Source organism: Rhodamnia argentea, chromosome 3, assembly GCF_020921035.1.
Source record: "Rhodamnia argentea isolate NSW1041297 chromosome 3, ASM2092103v1, whole genome shotgun sequence".
NCBI lineage: Eukaryota > Viridiplantae > Streptophyta > Magnoliopsida > Myrtales > Myrtaceae > Rhodamnia > Rhodamnia argentea.
In genome coordinates, this window is record NC_063152.1 from 7,444,879 (window position 1) to 7,466,608 (window position 21,730).

The window sequence follows — 21,730 nt, forward strand, 5'->3', positions numbered from 1 at the left end:
AACCGAGAGATCTTGGTAGGGAAATCGTTCGCGAAGAAAACCGGCGGGAGCCTCGTAACCGTAGCAGGTTATGGGACTCCGAGGAAGTCAAGAAAGTGCTAAAGGAAAATAAGGTAATTGTTTCATTTCTTTTCCGTACTTAGTCCATGTTCTACTGTTAGAGTAATGTTGGTCTACCGCTTAGTGCTTGCTCACTATTATTACAACTTGAATGTTTCATTGACGAGATTAGAAAGTAGGGAGGTTGCTCTCTTTGAGTAAGTATTGTGGTGTTAAGATCATGAATTTCTACATTTGCTTCACTTACGTCTTTGACAAATGCAGTAAATGACTTGACTAATGATAAATCATAGAATCATAAATACAATTGGGAAAAAAAAATTATAACTGAATTGGCATAATTGGAATATGCTTAGAACTTTTTTGGTAAGTTTAGATTACTTTTGTTGGATATAATATTAATGGAAATTGAATTGTTTCTTCTAGGGAACGGGAAAGATTGAGGCCATTAATCTGACTAAAGGTAGTTCAAAAGGCTCCGGCGAAACAACCGAGCGAGATGACAACACTTACACAGAAGAACAATTCAAGAATTTGACGAATCTAAGATTCCTTCTGGTGAATGGGGCACATCTAAGTGGAGATTTTAAGGACTCAATGAAGGGGTTAAGATGGCTTCGATGGCGAGAATGTCCCATGAATTTTGAAGTAAACAACTTCCCTGTGAAGGAACTAGTCGTGCTTGAATTTCCAGAAAGCAAAATAAAAGAGAAATGGGAAGGATGGAGTTCTTTCATGGTAAGAACAAGTATCTTTTTTTTTTATTTTTCTTTTTTGTTATACTTTCTTTTAAATAATAATCACTCTTAGCAACCATTTCTTTTTACCGGATGGCAAAGAAGCTCAAATTTCTCGACCTTACGGATTGTCGATACTTGGAAAATACAGACTTCCTCTCGGCTTTTAAGAATTTAGAGGTTTTGATCCTCAATAATTGTTGGGGACTGCTGCAAATTGACTCTTCAATTGGAGACTTGAAGGACCTCAATCGCTTGGAATTGAGCAACCGTGGGAGCCTCACGAAGCTTCCGGAAGAAATAGGTAAATTGAAAAAACTGGAAGAACTTCTTCTACCGTATACTTGGTGCCTTTTCGCATTACCGTAAAGCATAGTATCTTTGCAGAATCTAGAAATTCTAAATATTGCTGGCAGTGGTATAGAAGAATTACCCAACGATATTGGAAGGCTAAGAAATCTCCGAGAATTACATGCTAAAAAATGCCAAAAATTGGGAGGAAAACTTCCAGAAAGCATAGGGTCGTTGCGGAAGCTAGAAATTCTAAATATTGCTGGCAATGGTATAGAAGAATTACCCGATGGTATTGGAAGGCTGAGAAATCTTCGAGAATTACATGCTGGTGGATGCAAAAAATTGGGAGAAAAACTTCCGTAAAGCATAGGATCTTTGCGGAATCTAGAAATTCTAAATATTTCTCACACTGGTATAGAAGAATTACCCGATGGTATTGGAAGGCTGAAAAAGCTCCAACATTTAGATGCTTCATGGTGCCGTGAATCGGGAGGGGAAATGCCGGAAAGCATGGGGTCTTTGGAGAATCTAGAAATTCTAGATATTTCTGCAATCGGCATAGAAGAATTACCAAACGGTATCGGGAGACCGAGAAAGCTCCGAGATTTAAATGCTTCATATTGCAAATATCTGAAAGGCGAAAGGACAGAAAGCATGTGTAATCTTTCTTCCCCGCAACGCCTTAATTTTCTTGGCTGTATGGAGCTCCAATCACTACCGGACCTTCCTTCGAGCTTAACATATTTGGGAGTCACCTGTCAAAGTCGCAAATTGCCTTCACTCTCCCACCTAACCCGTCTCAAGGAGCTAGAAGTTATTGACTGTCAATTTCTCGAGTGCATCCCGGGGCTTCCATCAACACTACTAAAGAATTCAGAATGCTCCCAACCGACGGGTATTGAAGAATCGGAATTACCACAATCCCTAAACACTCCCTTCAAGTTGGAAACCTTGATGGTCAATGCGTGCGAATCTATTGAAACACTGGACGTTTCGCAGTTTATCCATCTAAGGACATTATCCTTCTATAATTGCCACAATTTACTTGAAGTTCGAGGTCTTGATAAAATGAAATATTTGGAATCCTTGACTGTTGAATCCCGCCATTCGGTTGAACGGTTGGACCTTCCAAAGTTCGGGGATCCGAAGATAGTGAAAGTTGAATTTTGCAAAAACTTAGTCGAAATTCAAGGTCTCAAAAACTTGGAGTCCTTGGAAACCCCGAGTATCTCTAGGTGCGCTTCAATGGGAAGGCTGCTCGTTCCACAATCCAGGAGTCTGAGGGTGTTAGATGCTGAATATTGCACCAAATTAGCTGAAATTCAAGGCCTCGATGGGTTGGAGCTTTTGGGAGAGCTAAATATCAGTGGCTGCACTTCAAATAAAAAGTTGCATCTTCCAATATCTGGGGGTTTGTATAAATTAAATGTCGAAGGTAGTGAAACCTTAGCCAAAATTCAAGGTCTCAATAGGCTGGAGTTCTTGGAAGTGCTGAACATCTCTCGGTGCACTTCAATTGAAAGGCTAGACCTTCCAAAATCCGGGAGTATGAAGGAGTTATATGCTAGAGGCTGCGTAAACTTAGCTGAAATTCGAGGGCTCGAAGGGCTGGAGTTCTTGCAAAAGCTCGATATCTCCGCGTGCGCTACAATTGAAAGGCTGGACCTTCCAAAAACCAATAGTCTGGAGATATTAAATATTGGAAATTGCAAAAACTTAATCCAAATTCAAGGCCTTGATAGGTTAGAGTTCTTGAGAGAGTTACATGCCGGAGGCTGTGTAAACTTAGCCGAAATTCGAGGGCTCGAAGGGTTAAAGTTCTTGGAAGAGTTGGATATCCATGGGTGCACTACAATTGAAAGGTTGGACCTTCCAAAGTCCCATCGTCTGAAGAAATTACATGCTGAATATTGCGAAAGCTTAGTCGAAATTCAAGGCCTCGATAGGTTAGAGTTCTTGAAAGAGTTACATGCTAGAGGCTGCGTAAACTTAGCCGAAATTCGAGGGCTCGAAGGGTTGGAGTTCTTGGGAGAGTTGGATATCCATGGGTGCGCTACAATTGAAAGGTTGGACCTTCCAAAGTCCCATGATCTGAAGAAATTACATGTTGAATATTGCGAAAGCTTAGTCGAAATTCAAGGCCTCGATAGGTTAGAGTTCTTGGAAGAGTTGAATATCTCTGGGTGCGTTTCAATTGAAAGGCTGGATCTTCAGAAATCCAAGATGCTGGAGAGATTAGATACAAACAATTGCGCAAACATAGTGGAAATTCAAGGTCTTGACAACTTAGCGATGTCGAATGTCTCTGGGTGCACTTCGTTTGAAAGGCTACCAAACTTACATTGCTTTCGCTACTTGAAAAGTTTGACTATCAACGGCTGTGACAAGCTTCAAGAGATACTGAGCCCAGAGATATTCCCATCCCGCACAAGTTTATGGATTGGAAGTTGCAAGTCCTTAGCAAAATTACCGAACTTGTCAAGTTTTCATGGTTTACAAGAATTGTTCCTGTCAACCTGTCATGAACTTCGAGAGATCCCGGGGCTTGAGGAGTCAATATCTCTAGAAAGTATTACTATCTCGGGATGTTCCTCGATCGAGCTCTTACCAGATTTGTCATCGTGTACCCGCTTGATAAGTCCGATTGTGCAAGATTGCGAGAAACGGACCGAGATTAGAGGGCTCAAGAAATTGGAGCAACAAGTGGAATTGAAAATTTCTGGATGCAAGTCACTCAAAACAATTCCAAAATTATCCGTAACTCGACGTTATCGGATTTACAAGGGATTTGCACCAAGCATTTCGGATGACTAAGATGAGTCAAGATAAGGGAGATGATCCACATTTTCTAACAAGGGTGCATAAAGCGGGTAAGTTACCTCTGCTCGTTTGAGATCTACCGCCCAATTGTCATTTGCAATTTCTTTCAAGATTTATAGTCTTCTCATTATCATTTCCTGGTTGATAGTGTCATCATTATTTTTGTTACATGAATTCAAGGAATCCGGGGGAGATGTTCATGGAAGTTAATGTGTGCTTTGGCAAAATGGTTCTTCTTATCATGCAAGAACGGAAATAGATGAAAAGGCTTTCTAAGCACATCATGTCTTTAGACTTTAGGTAATTCATCCTCTGCAGAAAATTTACTTTTCCTAGCGTTTGATTGTTTCTGGATTTCTGGAAAATCTGATAAAAACTTATGTATACAGGCATTTGATAGCATGCCAAAGGTCATTGTATAGGTTGAGAAATACTAAATGGAGGACCCTATATGGCGGTCCTTGTTTGAATCCATGTTCATTTGTTTTGGATCCAGGATATACCTAAAAGTCCAAGGCTAATTATAGATTACCCAAAGAATGCATCTTGATGTTTGTAGAGTTGGTATAGCTATCTGTGAGATGCCCGAACATTTGAGCCAAGCAAGACAAGAACTAGAATGTGGCTTGACATGATTGACTATACTGTGAAATAATCCCTTATATTGTGCACAAGCACTTGCTAGTTCATTTACTTGATGAAAAGAAAAACACAGCTAGCATTTCCACAAGTTTCCCGAGGGATTTTTGAATTATCTTATATGCCGTTTGAAAACTGTCTTGCATTATTTCTAATACATGAATGGCAAATGATGACAAGGAAAGAATCAAACTATATCCCACAAAAGCAAGCAACTTGAGTTGAATTCACTATACTAACTTGCTCAAAGCTTCTGTGGTTGATGATGTTAGATGGCCCATTAGTTGGATCCGAAGATTCAAAAAGAATATCGGGTTTGACAAATAGGGATCCCTAAACTTCGGAGTGTTATTAGGGGTTCTTTGATGTTAGTTGTTGGATTGATTTCATCCGACTCATTGGCGGGTTTCGGTTATCATTCCATTGGTTGATGTAGATGCTGAAATATGCAAGAGAGCTTTCGCAAGACTTTTCTAAAAGGAAAAAAAAATCATCAAAGGATGAGGAGCTCGATGGTTCTTGAACTTCTCCAAAATCTGACAATGCATCCTTGGAATGGTAAAGGATGTTTGCATGCTGTCATCTCACATTGCCCCGCTTATATTTAGCAGAAGCTTTGCCGAGCTGGAGATGTCCGCCTCCGCTTGTGTAATCAAGTCTCTCTTATTTTCTCTCCCACCTGTTCCTCTTACGTAGTTTTATTCATGCTACTTTCGGACTCAAGGAAAGTCTAGCCTCGAGCTTTCCTCCGGGTTTTCGAGCACAAATGAAGGACCATAGCGCGTGCTTCCGTTCCGGCTTCAGTTCAATAAACCGCCGGCTTCTCGGGTTCGGCTCCCATTCGGCGTTCTTTTGCGACCTAATGGGCGGTCATATCAATTGTATCGACTCGGTTTTGTGAAGTTTGCTTGATTTATGATTGGCAGGTGAAGATCTTAGGGTGGAATCCGGAGAAGGATTTGCTAGCGATGGTCACGGAGGACCCGTAGGTGTGCTTCATGGCTTTAATCGGCAGAGGCTGTAGACAATCTCTCCCGGTAATTTCTTCGAAACGAGAAAGTCTCTCCTGGTACTTGCTTCGACTAGGGGAAGTTCTCTTTTAAGTCGGCGTGTTCGTTCCTTCAACAATGGCTTGGTGTGCCCTTTGAGTCATTGGCCTTATCTCGTTTTACTTCTTTCGCTCTTCCTAAATATGCTACACTTCCTTCTCCCGAGAGGAACCACTGTAATTGCCAATCTAGCTCGATTTGCATTTGATGGAGAATTTGACAAATATAAAAGTGAAGTGCTTGAAGTCCAAATGCGAACATGATGTCGAATTGAGGAGTTCCCTAACTTAATCACCGATCACCGAGACCAACTGAAGTGTACCATGCTGCTGTATTGCCATCTTGTTTCCATTCTATGTACACCAGTTGAAGTGTCCATGAAAATAAAGAACTTGAATTGGAGGGCATGTCATTTATTCTGTCATTTATTCTAGATAGACTAGCTATGTCGATTTGCGAAATGCTTGATGCCCACTTGGAGTTGGTGAGTTTAGCCCCCGCAGAATAACATCTCGATGTTGTCAGGCATCTATATAGTTTGCTTGGATTTTTAATGCTGACTCTCACAATGTAATGCTACTTCTAGCTCCTCTTCTTCCTCTTTTTTACTGATCGAGAGTTGCCAACAAGGAGATATTTACGGTATACTAGATTGCGGAGTATAAGCTGGAAAGTTTCTTTCATTTTGTACCACTTAAAGTTAATTTATCTTCTTCTGATTATAGAGGGGCTTGCGTGGCATCATTTTGATTAATCAAGCTCGCTGGTGGGAATCTAACTTACTTGTTAATAGGATATCTCAAGCCATGCTGCATACTTGTATGACAATCTGGTTGTGAGGAATGGAGTCGGGGATTGGAGAAAGCGCAGAAACCGGGAGTGTAGAGGGAGTTGCATGCCAGTATGTTAAGTTCGTTTATGACTATCTCTTGGTAATTCAAATTCGTGAGGACTTAGAAATAGATGGCTAGCCTTGGCAGCTCTTGACATCTATTCTCACTAGAAAATTTAGAGAGGAGGCATCTTTTCTCCGTAAACATCCGAAAGCTTCACGCATCATTTGGTCTTCTAGATTTGGAGAACATGTTGTTGAGTGCACTATAATTCTTGAGCCAACCTTTGAATGGTTTCTGTTGAGATCCTAAGTTGTAGGTACTAGTACACTTGTGATCCTTGCCTGAATCCACTCCACCTCGAGGTTCCATAGCGGAACAACAAGATTCATTTTGGGATTGTGATAATGGATTGGGGGCTGCCATAAAGATATATATTCCAGTCACTTTACATGACCCGCTAGCCCAAATAAATCCCATATCAAGTGACTGATACCCCTCTCGCTTGTCTTGTACTGTTACGATGCTTTACCTCACTTAACAAATTTTGATTTTCTCGTCACTATGTGTTCTCTATCTTCCCTCTTATAGTAATTTTGTTGTGAAGAAATTATTCATTATTTTTCTCTCTCTGTTGTTTTCTTTGCATATTCATTGTGTCGTCAATGCTGGTTTCTCATAATTATTCTAATCTACTCCAGGTAAATGTACAACATCATTATGTTGGCTCGTCCTGGTGCAAGACTCGTTGTCTTGGGACTTGAAGATGGTACGGTTTCCCTGCATGATGTAGAAGTGAGTTTTCCATGCTATTGCCGCAATGTTACCCTCATTAATTCTCAACAAGAAATTCACCCCGCAAGAATCCTTTATCATCGGAATGTGTTCTTCTGCTATCTCTCTTGGGAAATATTCTGAATTGCTCAAAAGCTGCATGATGCAATGCAAACAGCAAGCTTGCTGAATGAACATTAAGTTAAGATGCTTCTGAACTACTGAAAGTCTAGCCAACTCGTTCAATATAATGGCCAACTAATCGGACGGTTGTATCTTAACTCGGCATCGTAGTTGACACTTGTATCTAGCATCTATTGGAGTCTTTATTCAAAGAGAGCTGTTTGTGATTCAGGTTTGGATCTTCATGTTAAAGTGGAAGCAATTCGGTCCGAGGTTGAGATCCTATTGGTGTTGATTTTGTGCTGTTAGAATGACGGAGGTTTGTTGGCTGGTTCCGCCTCTTCGTGGGGTTCAGCTAACATAACATAAAAAGAAAACCAAAAAAGGCGAAAAAGTCGAAAAAAGAAAAAGAAAGAGAGGGGCTGTTCGTGGAGTGAAGAGTAAAGAGAGAGAGAGCGTTCCCGGAGAAGAAAGCACAAGAAAAGGGAAAGGGGCAGCGGCTTTCCGGTCCAGATTCGAAGGCCCAACGTTGTTGTGACTCAAATTTCAGTGTATTGTTACCGAGTCTCGATTGTTTCTTGTTTTCTCCAATCAAAGGCCCAACAAGGTTGTTGTTGGAACCAAAGTTGAAAATGTTTCTAGTGTCAAGAACGAGGTCGCTAGAGTCTAATTGATATGCATTTGAGATTGTGCTTCTATAATTCTATTTGGGATATTGAAGCTCCGTTAGTGTTGCTTTAGGCTTTGTAACAAAGAATCAGCTCTCACAAAAAGAAAAATGATACACATGAACTTTATCTCAATATACAATGTCATCCTTGGACTTTTTAATTGGTCAATATGATCCTTGACTTATTGATAGATGTTCAATCTAGACCCTAGGCTATATGAAATTTTCAATATCACCATCTCATTAATTCAAATTTAATGAAGTCTTCTCACGTGGCTTCTAATCCGTTAAATTTGAACAATGGACAAAAAATAGATATAAGATGGATTGTTCACATAAATTTTCATATCTGCATATGATAATCGAGTTCATAATATGATAATGTACATTATAGAACATGCATCATCGGATAGTATCTCATTATTTTAAAAAGACTATGGTCATTGATTTAAGTCTACCTAATTGGTTTCACACATCCGACTCGACATACAATAATCAATATCATTAAATGATGTTTGATTTGTCGTTTAAGCAGATGGAAGAACTAAATTGGAAATTTAGCAATAGTTCATGGACTACACCGAACAAACTAAAAATTCAAAGACTATTTATGTCATTTTTTTCCTCATAAAAAATGCGATATTGGAATCCAACTACCAACTTGGTTTTTGAAAACAGATGCCCAATAATTTGTCTCATTCCTTGTCATTAACTAGAGCAATCCTCGTGGAATCAATAGTCGTACTCGATAACCAATTGAATTAATATTCATGATCAACACAAAAGGCAAGGTGGTGTGAACGACCGGATGAACTTAGAAGGGGCATCCAAGTATCCAAATTCACAGTAGAAAATGCAAAATCTGTTGAACTCACTCATCTCAATTGAAACTCTAGGGAGAGATTACTGAGAAAAATGAACTTAAAATGGGGTTAGACACGAATTGCTTCCTTATAATTGAACAAATTTGGTAATTTCTTAGATAAAATACTTAACCATCTGAATTTCTTTCTGCTTATCGTAGAATGCTTTATTCTCATTGCTGTAGTCAAAAATCACCGTGTAGCAACCCACAGATTGGGCATGATCGGTGAGAAAAAAAAGAACCTTCTTTCCTAACTGCATCCCCCTAGAATCACAATCAACAGCCGCGTCTTCAATATGGCCAACCTTGCTGCAGTTCCTTATAAACTTCTTCTCAATGAACACACTTCCAGTAGCGACTATCTTTCCACGATTAGTATCCTCTATCACACAAATCACATGGTCATCGCCGAGAGAGCTGAGCTCTTGGAACCGCTTTTGGAAATCCTCATCGGAGATAGCATCGCAAACTGTCAGTTGCTGCAGTAGCTCTACAAACCGTTTGCTTTTGTCGGGGATCTCTAGTTTACGAACTTGAAGATCACGTGCTTCATTTAGAGGGACCCCAATCTGCATTTCCTGAGATGAGGCTTCTGTTTACACTAACTTCATTCACATCGACAAGGAGAGAAATTAGAGTTCATAAAGTCAGAGAAAAGAACATGGAACGCAATTAGAATCTCCACCATGTTATTAACGGGAAATCACACATAAGACACATAGCATTTCTCTATCTAAGCAAGCCACCTAGCACAGGCTTGTAGTGGCCAAATCTGCTGAGCTCTAAATCATAAAGCAAAAGATAAATGCAATTCACTTTTCTGCCTTCTTCTATGAAGGTAATATTAATGCAAATGCGATATCAGTTACTTCCTAATAAGTCTGTTCGCAAAAGATAAAAACAAGAGGAGGAGGAGGAGGAGAACTTGCTAATGAGGCTAAATGAGTATGTACGTACTCAATACAGAGAGGAAAAAGAAGCAGTTCTATAGAGTCCTTTGTTCACAGAGTGATATTCTCACTTTAAATTACAAACTTAGAAAGCAGAATCGAAGAACCTATCCACAACCTGGCAACAATTACCGCTAAAAAACAGAGAACAATGAACAAGTTTCCTTGGCTTTGTCATTTTTCAAAACAGCTCATTAAAGCTTCAAATAAAATTCCAACTAAGAAAATGCCATTTATTGCATTCTTTGGTGCACAGTAGGTATCTGTAACAATGTTTGGTGTTAATACACGACACCATTCTCCATTGATACATCGGAGAACAACATCTGCGGTGCTTGTTAGTCAAAAACTCGCAAATGGAGTATCTCTTTCTCAAAGCATAAAATATCTCAAAAGATTTTTCTTACATGGACTTAGTTCATGTCTAGGATAAGGCAGATAATCCATAGAATACTATCTTGACGGCTGCATATTTTGGACACAATGCCCATGATGACCACACAACAACAGGAACAACTTTTGCCAACACTCATTAAGTGATTTGCCGGCATTCGTAAAAGCCAGTAGAATTCTTACAGGCAAAAGGGAAAAAATGAAGTTCAAAGCGATGTTGAGAAAAGCTTTACTACTAATTGCCGCAAATTCTGCTAAAGACATCCAAAAATGCCTGCAAAAGCTCTATCTTTAGAGGCATTTGATAGTGGCATTTGCAAATGCCGCAATGTGTATTTCTTGTAGCAAAAATTGTAAGTGCCAGAAAAAGTCATCGCAAATGGTCCCTGAAAACATTGCTTCACCGCGAATTAACTCCTGCTTAAAACTGTGAGGTTGAGACAGAGAGACAGATTACGAAGTTTGCAACTCCTAAACAGCCGTAACAGTATCGAAAGATTCAACCCAAAAAGCAAAAGAAATCGATGGATTACAAAAGCTTCATATCAACTCATGCATCAATGCCAGACACGATAGCAATCTCGGAGAGAGTACACGAGACTGTCCTACGCTTTTCTAGGGTGTGATTGAGCCTAGCCATCGCCTACTTCTAATCACAATAGCGAAGAAGTCCAGGGGCATAAAGCTTATCAAATTAAGTCGAAATTCCCAGAATCGCACGATGGCCAGCATCCACGCTCGACACCCAACACTATCTTGCGCTTTCAATTCAGGAGGAGCAAAAAAGATTACGCATTCCCAACGCACGTGATAATCACAATCACAAACCAGATGAACGAGAGAGTACCTTGGGCTCGATTTAATTACTGTTCCCTGCTCTCCCGATTCGAAGTCGGTAAGTGATTGACGAAATGCGAGCGAGAGACAAAAGGAAGCAAAGAGTGAGATTTGCTGTGCCTTTGGTAACCTATTTACCCCCAAAGTAAACGAGAGGGGGGCAAAAAAGGAATTTCGGTTTTATTTCTATTCTCAATAATAATTTATAAAAATAAAAACGCGCTTGGTAATTATAAAAAAAATATTTTTATTTTTTTATTTAATTGTGGAGACTCTATATATATATTAAAATTAAGATTTATTTATCTTTTTAACTTATTAAATCAAATTAAGTCCCATTTGTTCAAAAACTAAATCAAATTAAATCAATATATATATATATATATATGTGTAATTTATACATGATTTATTAAATTATAATATGGATGAGATTAACAATAAAACTATTCAAGATGTGTGTTCAAAAATAAAAGTGTTCCCAATTATTTCTAAAACTAAAATAGAAGAAAAAAATCTAATTCACTGTTCATCATCTTCAACCTTGTGTGATCAGTCGGCCAAAGCTTGTCCGGTGCTCGTCGTCGCTATTCACTGCCTAAACCTCCCAGCAGCGTTGGTCGACCCTTGCTTGACCTCCCACCAAATCTGTCCACGGCGGCCGCTAGCTTCGTGATTGGATCTGGCTGCGAAGTTCACAGCCGCCATGGCCACTCGAGCTCGAAGCTGGCATAAGGGTTTGTGAATTTCATCTGCTTTGCGAGGGAATGGACAAGCCCTACACTTGGGCTCCTGTTGGCCCTGAGTCGCTGAGCGCCGCAGCCCCAAAGCTTCTGGTGCTCCAAGTCCTTGTACTGCAGGTAAAGGCTGTCCTTTAGCGGAAGTCCCTCCAGGCTATGCTTCTTCTCTTCGTCCTTTCCCTGACGATGCACCTCTCAGCCTGTCCATGGCTCACCTTTTCCCAATCAACAAAATGAACAATAACATCTCTTTTTTTTTTCCCTGAATTGGACCTCAAAGCTTGCCGCCGCCGTGACCAGATCCATTAGATGTGTGCTATTACTTTACGTATGTCATTTTATTTTTTTGCCCAAAAAAGTCTACAAGATAGTTGGATTAATTAATTAAGGAGAAAAGGGCAATGGAAGAACTAATTGGGCTTTGGCAGGGTTTATAATTTTCACGATCCGCGTTTAAGGTAAATGGGCTCTCTCTACCTTTTTTTTTTTTTTTTGGTCGAACAGGTAAATGGGTTTCGAGGGCACTTTAGTTTACCTTGACATTTGAAGTTAGATTTTTGTTTTGAACGAGTCGATTTTGGTTAGGTCTAAAACGAGTCGACGATGGTTCGCTAGAATCTTTTCGCATGAAAAAAAAACGGATCAATTTAGATCATATACATTTTCGACCCATCTAAATCTAACCCAACCTGACTCGCTAGAGGCGTCAAAACCCACCAATGAGCTCCTTGGCACACCTGTGCATGAGAAGATACCACTGTCCATTTTGACTCATCACATGATAAGACATGATGCTCATGATTATAGTCATGTGACGCATTAGAGAATAATAATCATCAATATGCATATCTACGAAAATTAATCGGATAAACCATGTTAATCAGATGACCAAACACATGTACATTGCCCTAACGAAGAGAGAATCGGTATGCCCACGACATTTTCCCGTGGACCGGTCCCTGCTTTTCGACGAGTTTAACAATACTTCGTCCAAATCCTATCAAAGTACCCTTTGCATGAAAAGATTATCATTTGGTCATCATCATTCCTCATACATTAGTTACATCGAAACAAACCCCGGCTGAGACAAACTCAAACTCTACTTTGAGCGACTGCCCAAAGCTATGCCGCAAATCGCTATAACTCGTTACAAACCGCGAGAGCTCAACATTGTTGGATCACTGCAGATCATGGATTTGCCTCTGCCATCAATCATTCAATATTTCCGATCCGTGAAAGACGTGATATAGATTGATGCAAAGTTTTTAAGAATTCTCAAGAATCCTGTTGCCCCTTTTCAGGGGACGCAGCCTCAAGATCAGCAGCTCCATCTCCATCATCCACGCTGTTACGTGCGGAATCAAAAGGAAAGCTCCAGATTGAGAGACAGTTCTCATCACCTGCAAAAGACAAGACAATACAATGTAAACCAAGTGGCAACAGTAAATTGTTGAGCTGATCAAAGGAGAGTGCCCACATGCACGGCTGGCAAGAGATATCCACTCTAATCCGTGTAATTAAACATGCAACAAATTTTATCCGAGTACATCATCGAAGAAAAGCAGAACAGTCTATGGCTGTTGAAACTAGCAAAAAAAAACTTCAAGATGGCATAATCTTCGCTGGCCGAAGAACTTGAAAAACAAAAGGATATCTTTTCCCCAGGAAAATTCCAAACACTGGGCCGTGGAAGACCCTCAAGTGGGACTTTGGGGAAAAAAGGGAAGAACAAGAAGAAGAAAAAACCCAATGGAGGATGATCTTCTAGGGGACTTAGGGGAAAAATGGGAAGAACAAGATCAAGAAAAAACCAAATGGAGGATGACCTTCTAGGGCCCAATATTTTGATTGAATTAGCACAATCACCGAGGCAATCAATCAATAAGGCAAAGTGAAATATGCTGCAAAGCTTTAACAGGAAAAGGTGGACATCTATGATACCCCTCAAATGAAATACTGCATCATCCTCCTCAGGAACCTCAAATCTTCAGTGCCCGGAAGAAGAAGCAGCCATTGGCAGAAACGGATGATAAGAGAAGCCATTTACTGTATCTGGATTATCACGGAAGACAAGGAAAGGTTCATCATCAGGCAAATCAAGTACAACTAAACACAATACGCATAAATGGACAAGAAACCCATCAATTACAAAGTATCAGACCTGATGCAGCCCGAAAGCCTGAAATCCACTGGCCAGTTTGAAGATCATATATATGAACTAGACCATCCTGATGGCAAAGAGTCAGAAAGAGTTGACTATTGACGATATAGTTCGCTACAAATGCAAAAGCAGCATGGTACCTGACTGCCTGTACCAAGATATCGACCTAGAGGTTCAACATCAAAGTATATACGCTGGTTGGTATCTTCAGATGACCGGTACAACCTATATAAACAATTGAGGGACAAAAAAAGTCACTTCAATGATACGGAAAAACAATAATGATAGCAAAAGTGATTACTTGAGGGGAAAAAAAAAAAATCCACCTTGGGAGAGGCATATTAGCAGGAAATATTCTCCTTTCTTATCTAAGACCCAACATTTCATTAAAAATATGTTATTCAGTTGCATGGAAAAAGGAGCTTTGCTATCATTAGAAAACAATACTCACTTGTAGACAACATCAACAGTCTTGCGAACATCCCAGCACATAATGAAAGGGTCCTACAAGAAATTTAAGAAGAGACAATTATCAAAGATAGACATGCCTAAAGTAAACAACTCATAAAGAATGTTTACCATGATTCCTGGAGGTTAAGTCCATCCCAAAACACTACAGTGGTTCTCACACAAATTCAGAGTTTAGACTCTGTTTGATCACAGGAAAAGGACAGAATTGAGACGAAATGTTTGTGCATTCATTTGGAGAGTGACTAGAATTAAATATGTTCTATCTTATCCGGCTCACCAATTAACACACATCCCAAATCAGCAAGTGCCTGGTTACTTGGTAGGTCACTGTGTCTGGAAAGAACAGGGCAGGATCATGCACGCGCGCGCGCACTACCAACCGAAACCCACCCACCCCCCCACCCCAAAAAAATAAATAAATAAATAAATAAAATAAAAGCCACTCATCTTTTCCTCTTCTGCCACAATCGCCACCCCCAATTCAAACCAAAGCCATTCCCTGCCACCTAAGAGGAAAGCTTTCCACATTTAGCTTGTCATTCAAGCAAGTCCAAGACATGAAAAAAGGATATGTTTCCATGATTATCACCATTAGTAGCAGATTAAACAAATCTGCATATCTTAGAGGCAACAACGAATTCAATCACTCATCATTACAAAGTAATTGTTCCAACTTTTATCTAATTAATCGATAAAAAAAACTCTGGAAATGACCAAATAAAATGCTTCCATCACACACCATTGCATGAGAGAGAGAGAAAGAGAGGGAGAATGGTAGAGAGTCATTCTATATATTTTCAAGAAAAGGAAAAGAGAAGGTTTAGAGTATTCTACCTTTCGTCCTCCAGTATACAAGTAGTTTCCATCTTTCGAAAATAACACCTGGAATTGCAAGCTTATCACCTATAATTTCTTGAGAAATAACTATCACATAAGGGAAATCCAACCTTCTAGCACTTACATGGGTAACCCCGCCTTGTTGACCATGTAGGATGTACAAGAGTTCCATGTTATCTTCTCTGTAGATTGCAGTAGTCTGGCTGTAGGAACCAGTTGCCAGCATTCCAGTATGAGCTGGAGAGAAAGCAATGGCAGATATAATACCTGCACAAAAGCAATAGCCAGTAAGACACTAAATTCTTCCCTTTTATCTCGCGATCTCAATATTATCTTGAATCATTATATAATTAACATGCAAATCCAGGGCATTCAGGAGATATGCTATTTCCCTTTACATGCATTGTATATCAGCCCCATGGCAAAATAAACAGAAAAAGTCAGCCTTACAATCCAAAGTATTCCATTGAAGTTGAAATACTCAATTCTTCTCGACTGGAGTTTTTGAATTCCTCTTTTATTTAACTTGTCAGACAAATATAAAGAAACAGCTAAACCAGGACAGGCACAACAATGCACCTGTTTGAAACCCTCTTTGTTTCCTTGAAGTGTTGAGTGCTTCTCAAAATCTCTACTAGGGCGGTGTACGTCAAACACTCTTATGGATTTGTTATATCCAGCAAAGATCCTTCACAGGAGCAGAGGATGTAGGTTGAAACTTTAATAGACTTAAAACGCTGTAAACCCAGCATATAGAGAATAGCTCCAACAAACTAAATCATTCTTGATAACCGCAAAAACCACTAACTAACCAAACACCGACATTTGGAAATTCGGATAGCAGAGCATAACCTACATCACCAAATGCTGATTTCTTTCAACAATAGAAGGTAAAGTACTGTACAATTTCAAGGGGAATTAGAGTGAATCGTTGACATGTGGGAATTTAAGAGTCTTCAAATGGAATGTTAACCTTACTTGTTCCCCGCAGGATTAAATGCAATTGAAAATGCAGCTGTAATTTCATCCACAGCATCATAAGCCCTGTACGTGCAACGTAGCTGCAATGTCAATTGTACAAGTCAATAAAATTTCCTTTTTCTTGTCGAGACAATTGTACCAGAAGTTGTACAAAGAAGATTGTAAAGGAGAAAATGAGGGGTAGGCAGACAACAGAGTAGCTACAAAGCATGTCTAAGATGTGTGATAAGCTCAGGGTCCACAACTTCAGTGTACCCCTAATTAACTATATGGCTTCCATAAAGTCTCCCTAGAGTTCTTGAAACCTCTAAACTAAGCTTAACAATTCTGACCTGTCCAGTAGTAGCATCCCAGACATGAATTGGAAGATCACGAGTAGTTGACGCAAATATACAGCTAACTGGGTCTGAAATATGAAAAACTTCCACACTCAATTCTAGCTGTAGCTAATTACCAGAAGAAAATTAACTATAGCTGAAAATATAACCATGTTACGTAAAAGAAGAGTAAAATTTAAAGAGACAACCTGTAGCAGACATGTATGGGTACCAACAGAAATCATAAACCGATTCCCCTTCTGTCACAACAAGATTTGCTGTGAAGGAATCTGCAACCAAAGAGAACTACATGAGACATAGACCACCCAATGTCTGGATTTGCTAATATTTGGTTGTAGATATTACTAGCAAAATAGTCTCAGCAGTCCTAAAGCTAACATCTTTTCAAGCTACTTAAATACACAGAAACAACACACATACTAAATGACCCCAAACTCCTAGCGAACGTGTACCTTGATCAACATCAGACGAAATTGCCTTTGCGCTGTCGTCAACCCCATAGTCTGGTCTGATCATGAAACACAGCAATTAAAGTACGACCAACATCGCCACTTCTCGTGAACGACTAAACATAAAAAGGAACAGAAAAATCAGCAAGCACCACCATTGTCCCAAAACAAACTTACAAAGTGAACACACGAAGTGTATTGTCCTCTGAACTACTGAGAAAGCAAGTCCCATCAGGTGACCTAACGAAGCCCAAAAAAGAAGAGGCAATCATCGCTCCAAAAGCCACACCACTACTCAGAATGCGGACAACCAAACACCCATCAAGGGAAAACGAAAAATTACGCACCATTTGACGCCTTTCAGAAAGTTGTTCGGCTTCTGGTCAGTTCTGAACTGTTTGTGGAAATGATAGGCTCTTTGAGGAGGGACATCGAACCGAATCGCGGGCCATGAGTAGTCTTGATGAGCGGCCACTGTGGGTTCGTCGAGCGGGCTCAGTTGACGCTGCTCTTCTTCTTCAACCATCCTCGTGCGAGAGAAAAGAGTGTGTGTTGAAGAGCGTCGAGCACGAGCCGTGACAGATTTCTCGAGGGGTCGCCGGCGAGTTGAAATCTGATTTTTCCAACAAGTGTATAGGCCGCCAATGGGCCAAAAGAAAGGGCAAGTAATAAGGCAGCTTTTATGTGGCTAGTTACGATACATTTGCTCTAAATTTTTTTTTATGATACAAAAAATCTTAAATTTATATTTATGTAACACATTTATCTCAAATTTTTACCCATGCGACATATTTACCCCAACCTTTTTATTATGACACTAAAAACCCTAAACTTGTAGGCATATGACACATTTATTCTAAATTTTGAGGTAAATGAGTCACACGAATACAAGTTTAGGATTTTTGATGTCATAAAAAAATAATTTGGGATAAATATGTCACATTGGTATAAGTTTAGGGTTTTCGATGTCATAAGAAAAAGTTTGAGATTTTTGATGTGACAAAAAAAAGTTTAGGGTAAAAAGTTTAGCCTTTCCAAAAAAAAAAGTTTAGGGTAAATATATTGCAGTTGATATAGTTTAGGATAAAAATTTATGCAAGTAAAATAGGGTCTAAAATAAAAAATAAAAAATAGGGTGTAAAATTTCGATCAAACAAAAAAATGGGGTCTAAAATTTCGAATGAAACGGTAGCTAGAATTGAGATATTTTCTTTGGAACCCTAAAATGGCAACGTTAAGAGTCACGTCTTACTTCTTTTGGGCAGCAAAGCAGCACTTCGAGTTTTGTCATTTGAAATCAAACGCAATCGAAGGAGCTACTTGCTTGCTTATTCATAAATTTGCGAGCACTGCAAGGAGTTGTTGCTTCACTTGAAAACAAGGAGTTGTGTTGAAACTAAAATCAAATTGTAACGATGTCTATATAGTTAAGCATAAATATGTGAAATAAAATACATATTATGATACTCGGGATTTCGTGCGACCTTCCAACAATGCACATAAATAAGGAAAATTTTCAATTAGGAGCCTAAAGTGCCCTTATTTCTCAAATAATGGGTTGAAATGAATTTTGCTTTAAATAAGAGCCTGAAGTGGTCATTATCTCAAATAAAAGCATGAAGTAGTCATAGTAGTCTCAAAGAAGCGCTTGACTTGGCCGGCCGGAGGACAATTTTGTCTTTTTACTTTTTATTTATTTTTTCTACTTTTCTACTTTTTTTTTTCCTTTTTTCCTCCTCCCGCCACCATTGGATCGGTGGAAGTTGCTGGATTCTGGGGAGGGATGCCCTAGCCTGAGCGAGCGAGGGCGAACCACGGCAAATCCAGCGAGGACCATACTCAAAGTTTTCGGCAACTAACTCGCTGCCAATGGATCCTGTCCCTTCCTAGGAAAGGCATGTTCAGAAACTACTCTACTTTCTCATCTAAAGACTCAACATTTCAGTAAGAATATGTCATCCAGTTGGACGGAAATAGAAGCTTTGCTATCCCTAGAAAACAACACTCAATTGTAGACAACATCAACAGCCTTGCGAACACCCCCAGCACATGATAAAAGGGTCCTACAAGAAATTTAAGGAGAGACATTGTCGGAGAGAAACATGCCTAATGTAGAAATAACGCTTAACGAATGTTTGCTCATGATTCGTGAATGTTAAGTCCATCCAAAATGCTCCAGTGGTTTTTCTCACAAATTGGGAACTTAAGTTTACTGTGTTTGATCACAAGATAAAGAGAGAATTGATACGAAAATACTTTTTGATTCAACCTTCAGAGCTAGTACATGAAAAAATTAGACATGTTCTCCTATCTTATCCTGGTTCATGTCCCATATTAGTTAGTGTCTTGTCACTTGCTAGGTCACTGTGTCCGGAAAGAACTGGGCACAGGATCATGCACACTCTTTTCCGCTTCCGCCACAATCCTCACCCCCAACTCAAACCCCAAAGCAAATTCCCTTCCACCTAAGAGAAAAAGCTTTCCACGTTTATCTTGTCCTTTGTTGTTGGGACTTTATATCTGGCTCCATATTTGGGTATATCCAATCTGATGGGACTTTGCATTTTGCCAAAGAGGACACCATAACTCCTATTAGCTTGTATAAAAACCAAAGAACATTCAAGCAAAGTCCAAGACGTGAAAAGAAAAAAAAATGATATCTTCCCATGATAATCACTATTAGAAGCAGACGGAATAAATTCGCATACCTTAGAGGCAACGACGAATTCAATCACTCAATATCGCAAAGTAATTTTTTCCAACTTTTATCCGATTAATTGACAACAAAACCTCTGTAAATGTCCAATTAAAATGTTACCATCACATGCCATTGCATGAGAGAGAGAGAGAGAGAGAGAAACTAGTAGAGAGTCATTGTATTTGTTCCCAAGGACAGGACAAGAGAAGGTTTAGAGCATTCAACCTTTCATCCATCTTTCGAAAATAACACCCGGAATTGCCAGCTTATCACCTATAATTTCTTGAGGAATAACCATCACATGGGTAACCCCATCTTGTTGACCATGTAAGATGTCAAAGAGTTCCATGTTATCTTCTCTGTCGATCGCAGTAGTCCGGCTTTAGGAAGGGAACAAGGTATCTTGTGATCGTGAGCTGGAGAGAAAGCAATGGCAGATATCATACCCGCATAAAAGCAATAGAGAGTAAGATACTCAATTCTTCCCTGTTATCTTGTGATCGTGATGTTATCTTGGATAACAATACGCATGGAAATCCAGGGCATTGAGGAGATCTGTTATTTTACTTTGCATACAAAACGAAACAAAGTAAAAGTCAGCTTTCCAACCTTCTTTGTTTCCTCGGTTTTGAGTGCTTCTCAAAATCCCAACCAGGACGACATAAGTCAAACACTCTAGTGGATTTGTTATAAGCAGCAGAGATCTTACACGTGAACCGGGGATGTGGGTTGAAACTTTATTAGACTTGAAATGCTATAAACCCTAGGTAAAGAGACTAGCTCCAACACACCAAATCGTTTATGATAACAGCAAAAACAACTAAGCAACCAACCACGGACATTCTGAAATTCTAGTGGTGGAGTATAACCAAAATCACCAAATGCTGATTTCTTTCAACGATAGAAGGTAAAAAGTAATGTACGAATTCAAAAGAAAATTTCGAGGGGAATTAGAGTGGACCTTTAACATGAGGAAATTAAGAGTCTTCAAAATTGAATGTTAACCTTACTTGTTCCCCCCTGAATTGCAATTGAAAATGCTAAGGGATATGCAGATAATAGAGTTACTATGAAACATTTCTAAGATATGTGATTAGCTCGGACTCCACAACTGTCTAGCTCAAAAGATAATGTTTTCCCGTGCACTTATACCGCATAGGTGTTGAAGGCCATTGAGCACGAGCCGTGACAGTTTTCTTGAGTTTTGGCTTCATCAAACCTTCCCTCTTTTGAGTTCGTTAAAGAGCACCGAACTAAAATGGGAATAAATGATAATAAACTAAACTCGAAATTAAGGCTCTATTTATTTCATGAAAAATAAATATTTTTAAAAATATTTTTCCTAAAATGATTGCTTTTATCGCTTACAAAAACTAATGAACATAAATTATTTTCATCATTTACGCAAATACTTAGATATAAATTTCTATCGGTAATGAAAATATTTTTCATTGACTGCAATTATTTTTTGAAATTTTTTTTGACAAATCACTCATTTTTCGCTAAACAAATGGAGTCTAATATTGAGCAGATAATTTCATAATAACATTAGCAAGCTTAAATTTTTTAATCTTTTTTAATTATATGTTAAATCCTAAGATCATATAATATTGCATTGTTTTCTATTAATGTTATGTTAAAGATCATAAATCATAAAAAAATTGACTATTTTAGAACAAGAATACATAGTTACAGGTTATGGATTATTAACAGTTTTTGAAATGAATTGTAATTATTAGTTATGATAACATCGCTTTAATTTATTATGATAATTAATGCCATGATTATTTAAGTTTGAAATTGAGTTATCTTACGATTGAAATTCCACTTAACTCAATAATCTAATATTTGAGAAATTAATTCTAGTACGGTTTGCTTATATACTGAGCATCACGCTTCATTCAATATAAATGACATGTCTGTGAAGAGTAGAAAAATCACTTAATATTTCTACTTATGATTAGAATATTAAACTAAAAAGATATGAAAAAACACTAATTCATCATTGGACATT

At 38.9% G+C, this 21,730-nt stretch overlaps 2 protein-coding genes and 1 pseudogene across 2 annotated transcripts in view; 1 reads left to right on the forward strand and 2 right to left on the reverse strand.

The window, feature by feature from the left end:
* The window catches only part of LOC115730827 (disease resistance protein L6-like), a 106,938-nt gene extending 103,033 nt beyond the window's left edge, over positions 1 to 3,905 (forward strand). The window contains exons 5-6 of the mRNA XM_048275469.1: positions 1,597 to 2,772; positions 2,839 to 3,905. Coding sequence (XP_048131426.1) covers positions 1,597 to 2,772; positions 2,839 to 3,905 — 2,243 coding nt within the window. The remainder of the gene's footprint in view (positions 1 to 1,596; positions 2,773 to 2,838) is intronic.
* A 4,974-nt stretch (positions 3,906 to 8,879) lies between these two features.
* Positions 8,880 to 12,546, reverse strand: LOC125314010 (glucosamine 6-phosphate N-acetyltransferase-like). Its single transcript, XM_048275470.1, has 2 exons — positions 12,471 to 12,546; positions 8,880 to 9,456 (listed from the first exon to the last, which is right to left on the reverse strand). The coding sequence occupies exons 1-2, from the start codon at positions 12,544 to 12,546 to the stop codon at positions 8,978 to 8,980; spliced, it is 555 nt and encodes a 184-aa protein (XP_048131427.1). The 3' UTR covers positions 8,880 to 8,977.
* A 269-nt stretch (positions 12,547 to 12,815) lies between these two features.
* LOC125314384 lies at positions 12,816 to 20,962 on the reverse strand (annotated as a pseudogene).
* Between the last annotated feature and the right edge of the window lie 768 nt (positions 20,963 to 21,730).

Bases quoted from the DNA above. Each gene is read 5' to 3' on its own strand.
- LOC125314010 (XM_048275470.1), bottom strand. From the start codon at position 12,546: ATGGACAGTGGTATCTTCTCATGCACAGGTGTGCCAAGGAGCTCATTG. The intron at 9,457-12,470 runs GTTGGGTTAGAT...TAGTGTAAACAG, and splicing joins TGACGCCTCTAGCGAGTCAG to AAGCCTCATCTCAGGAAATG.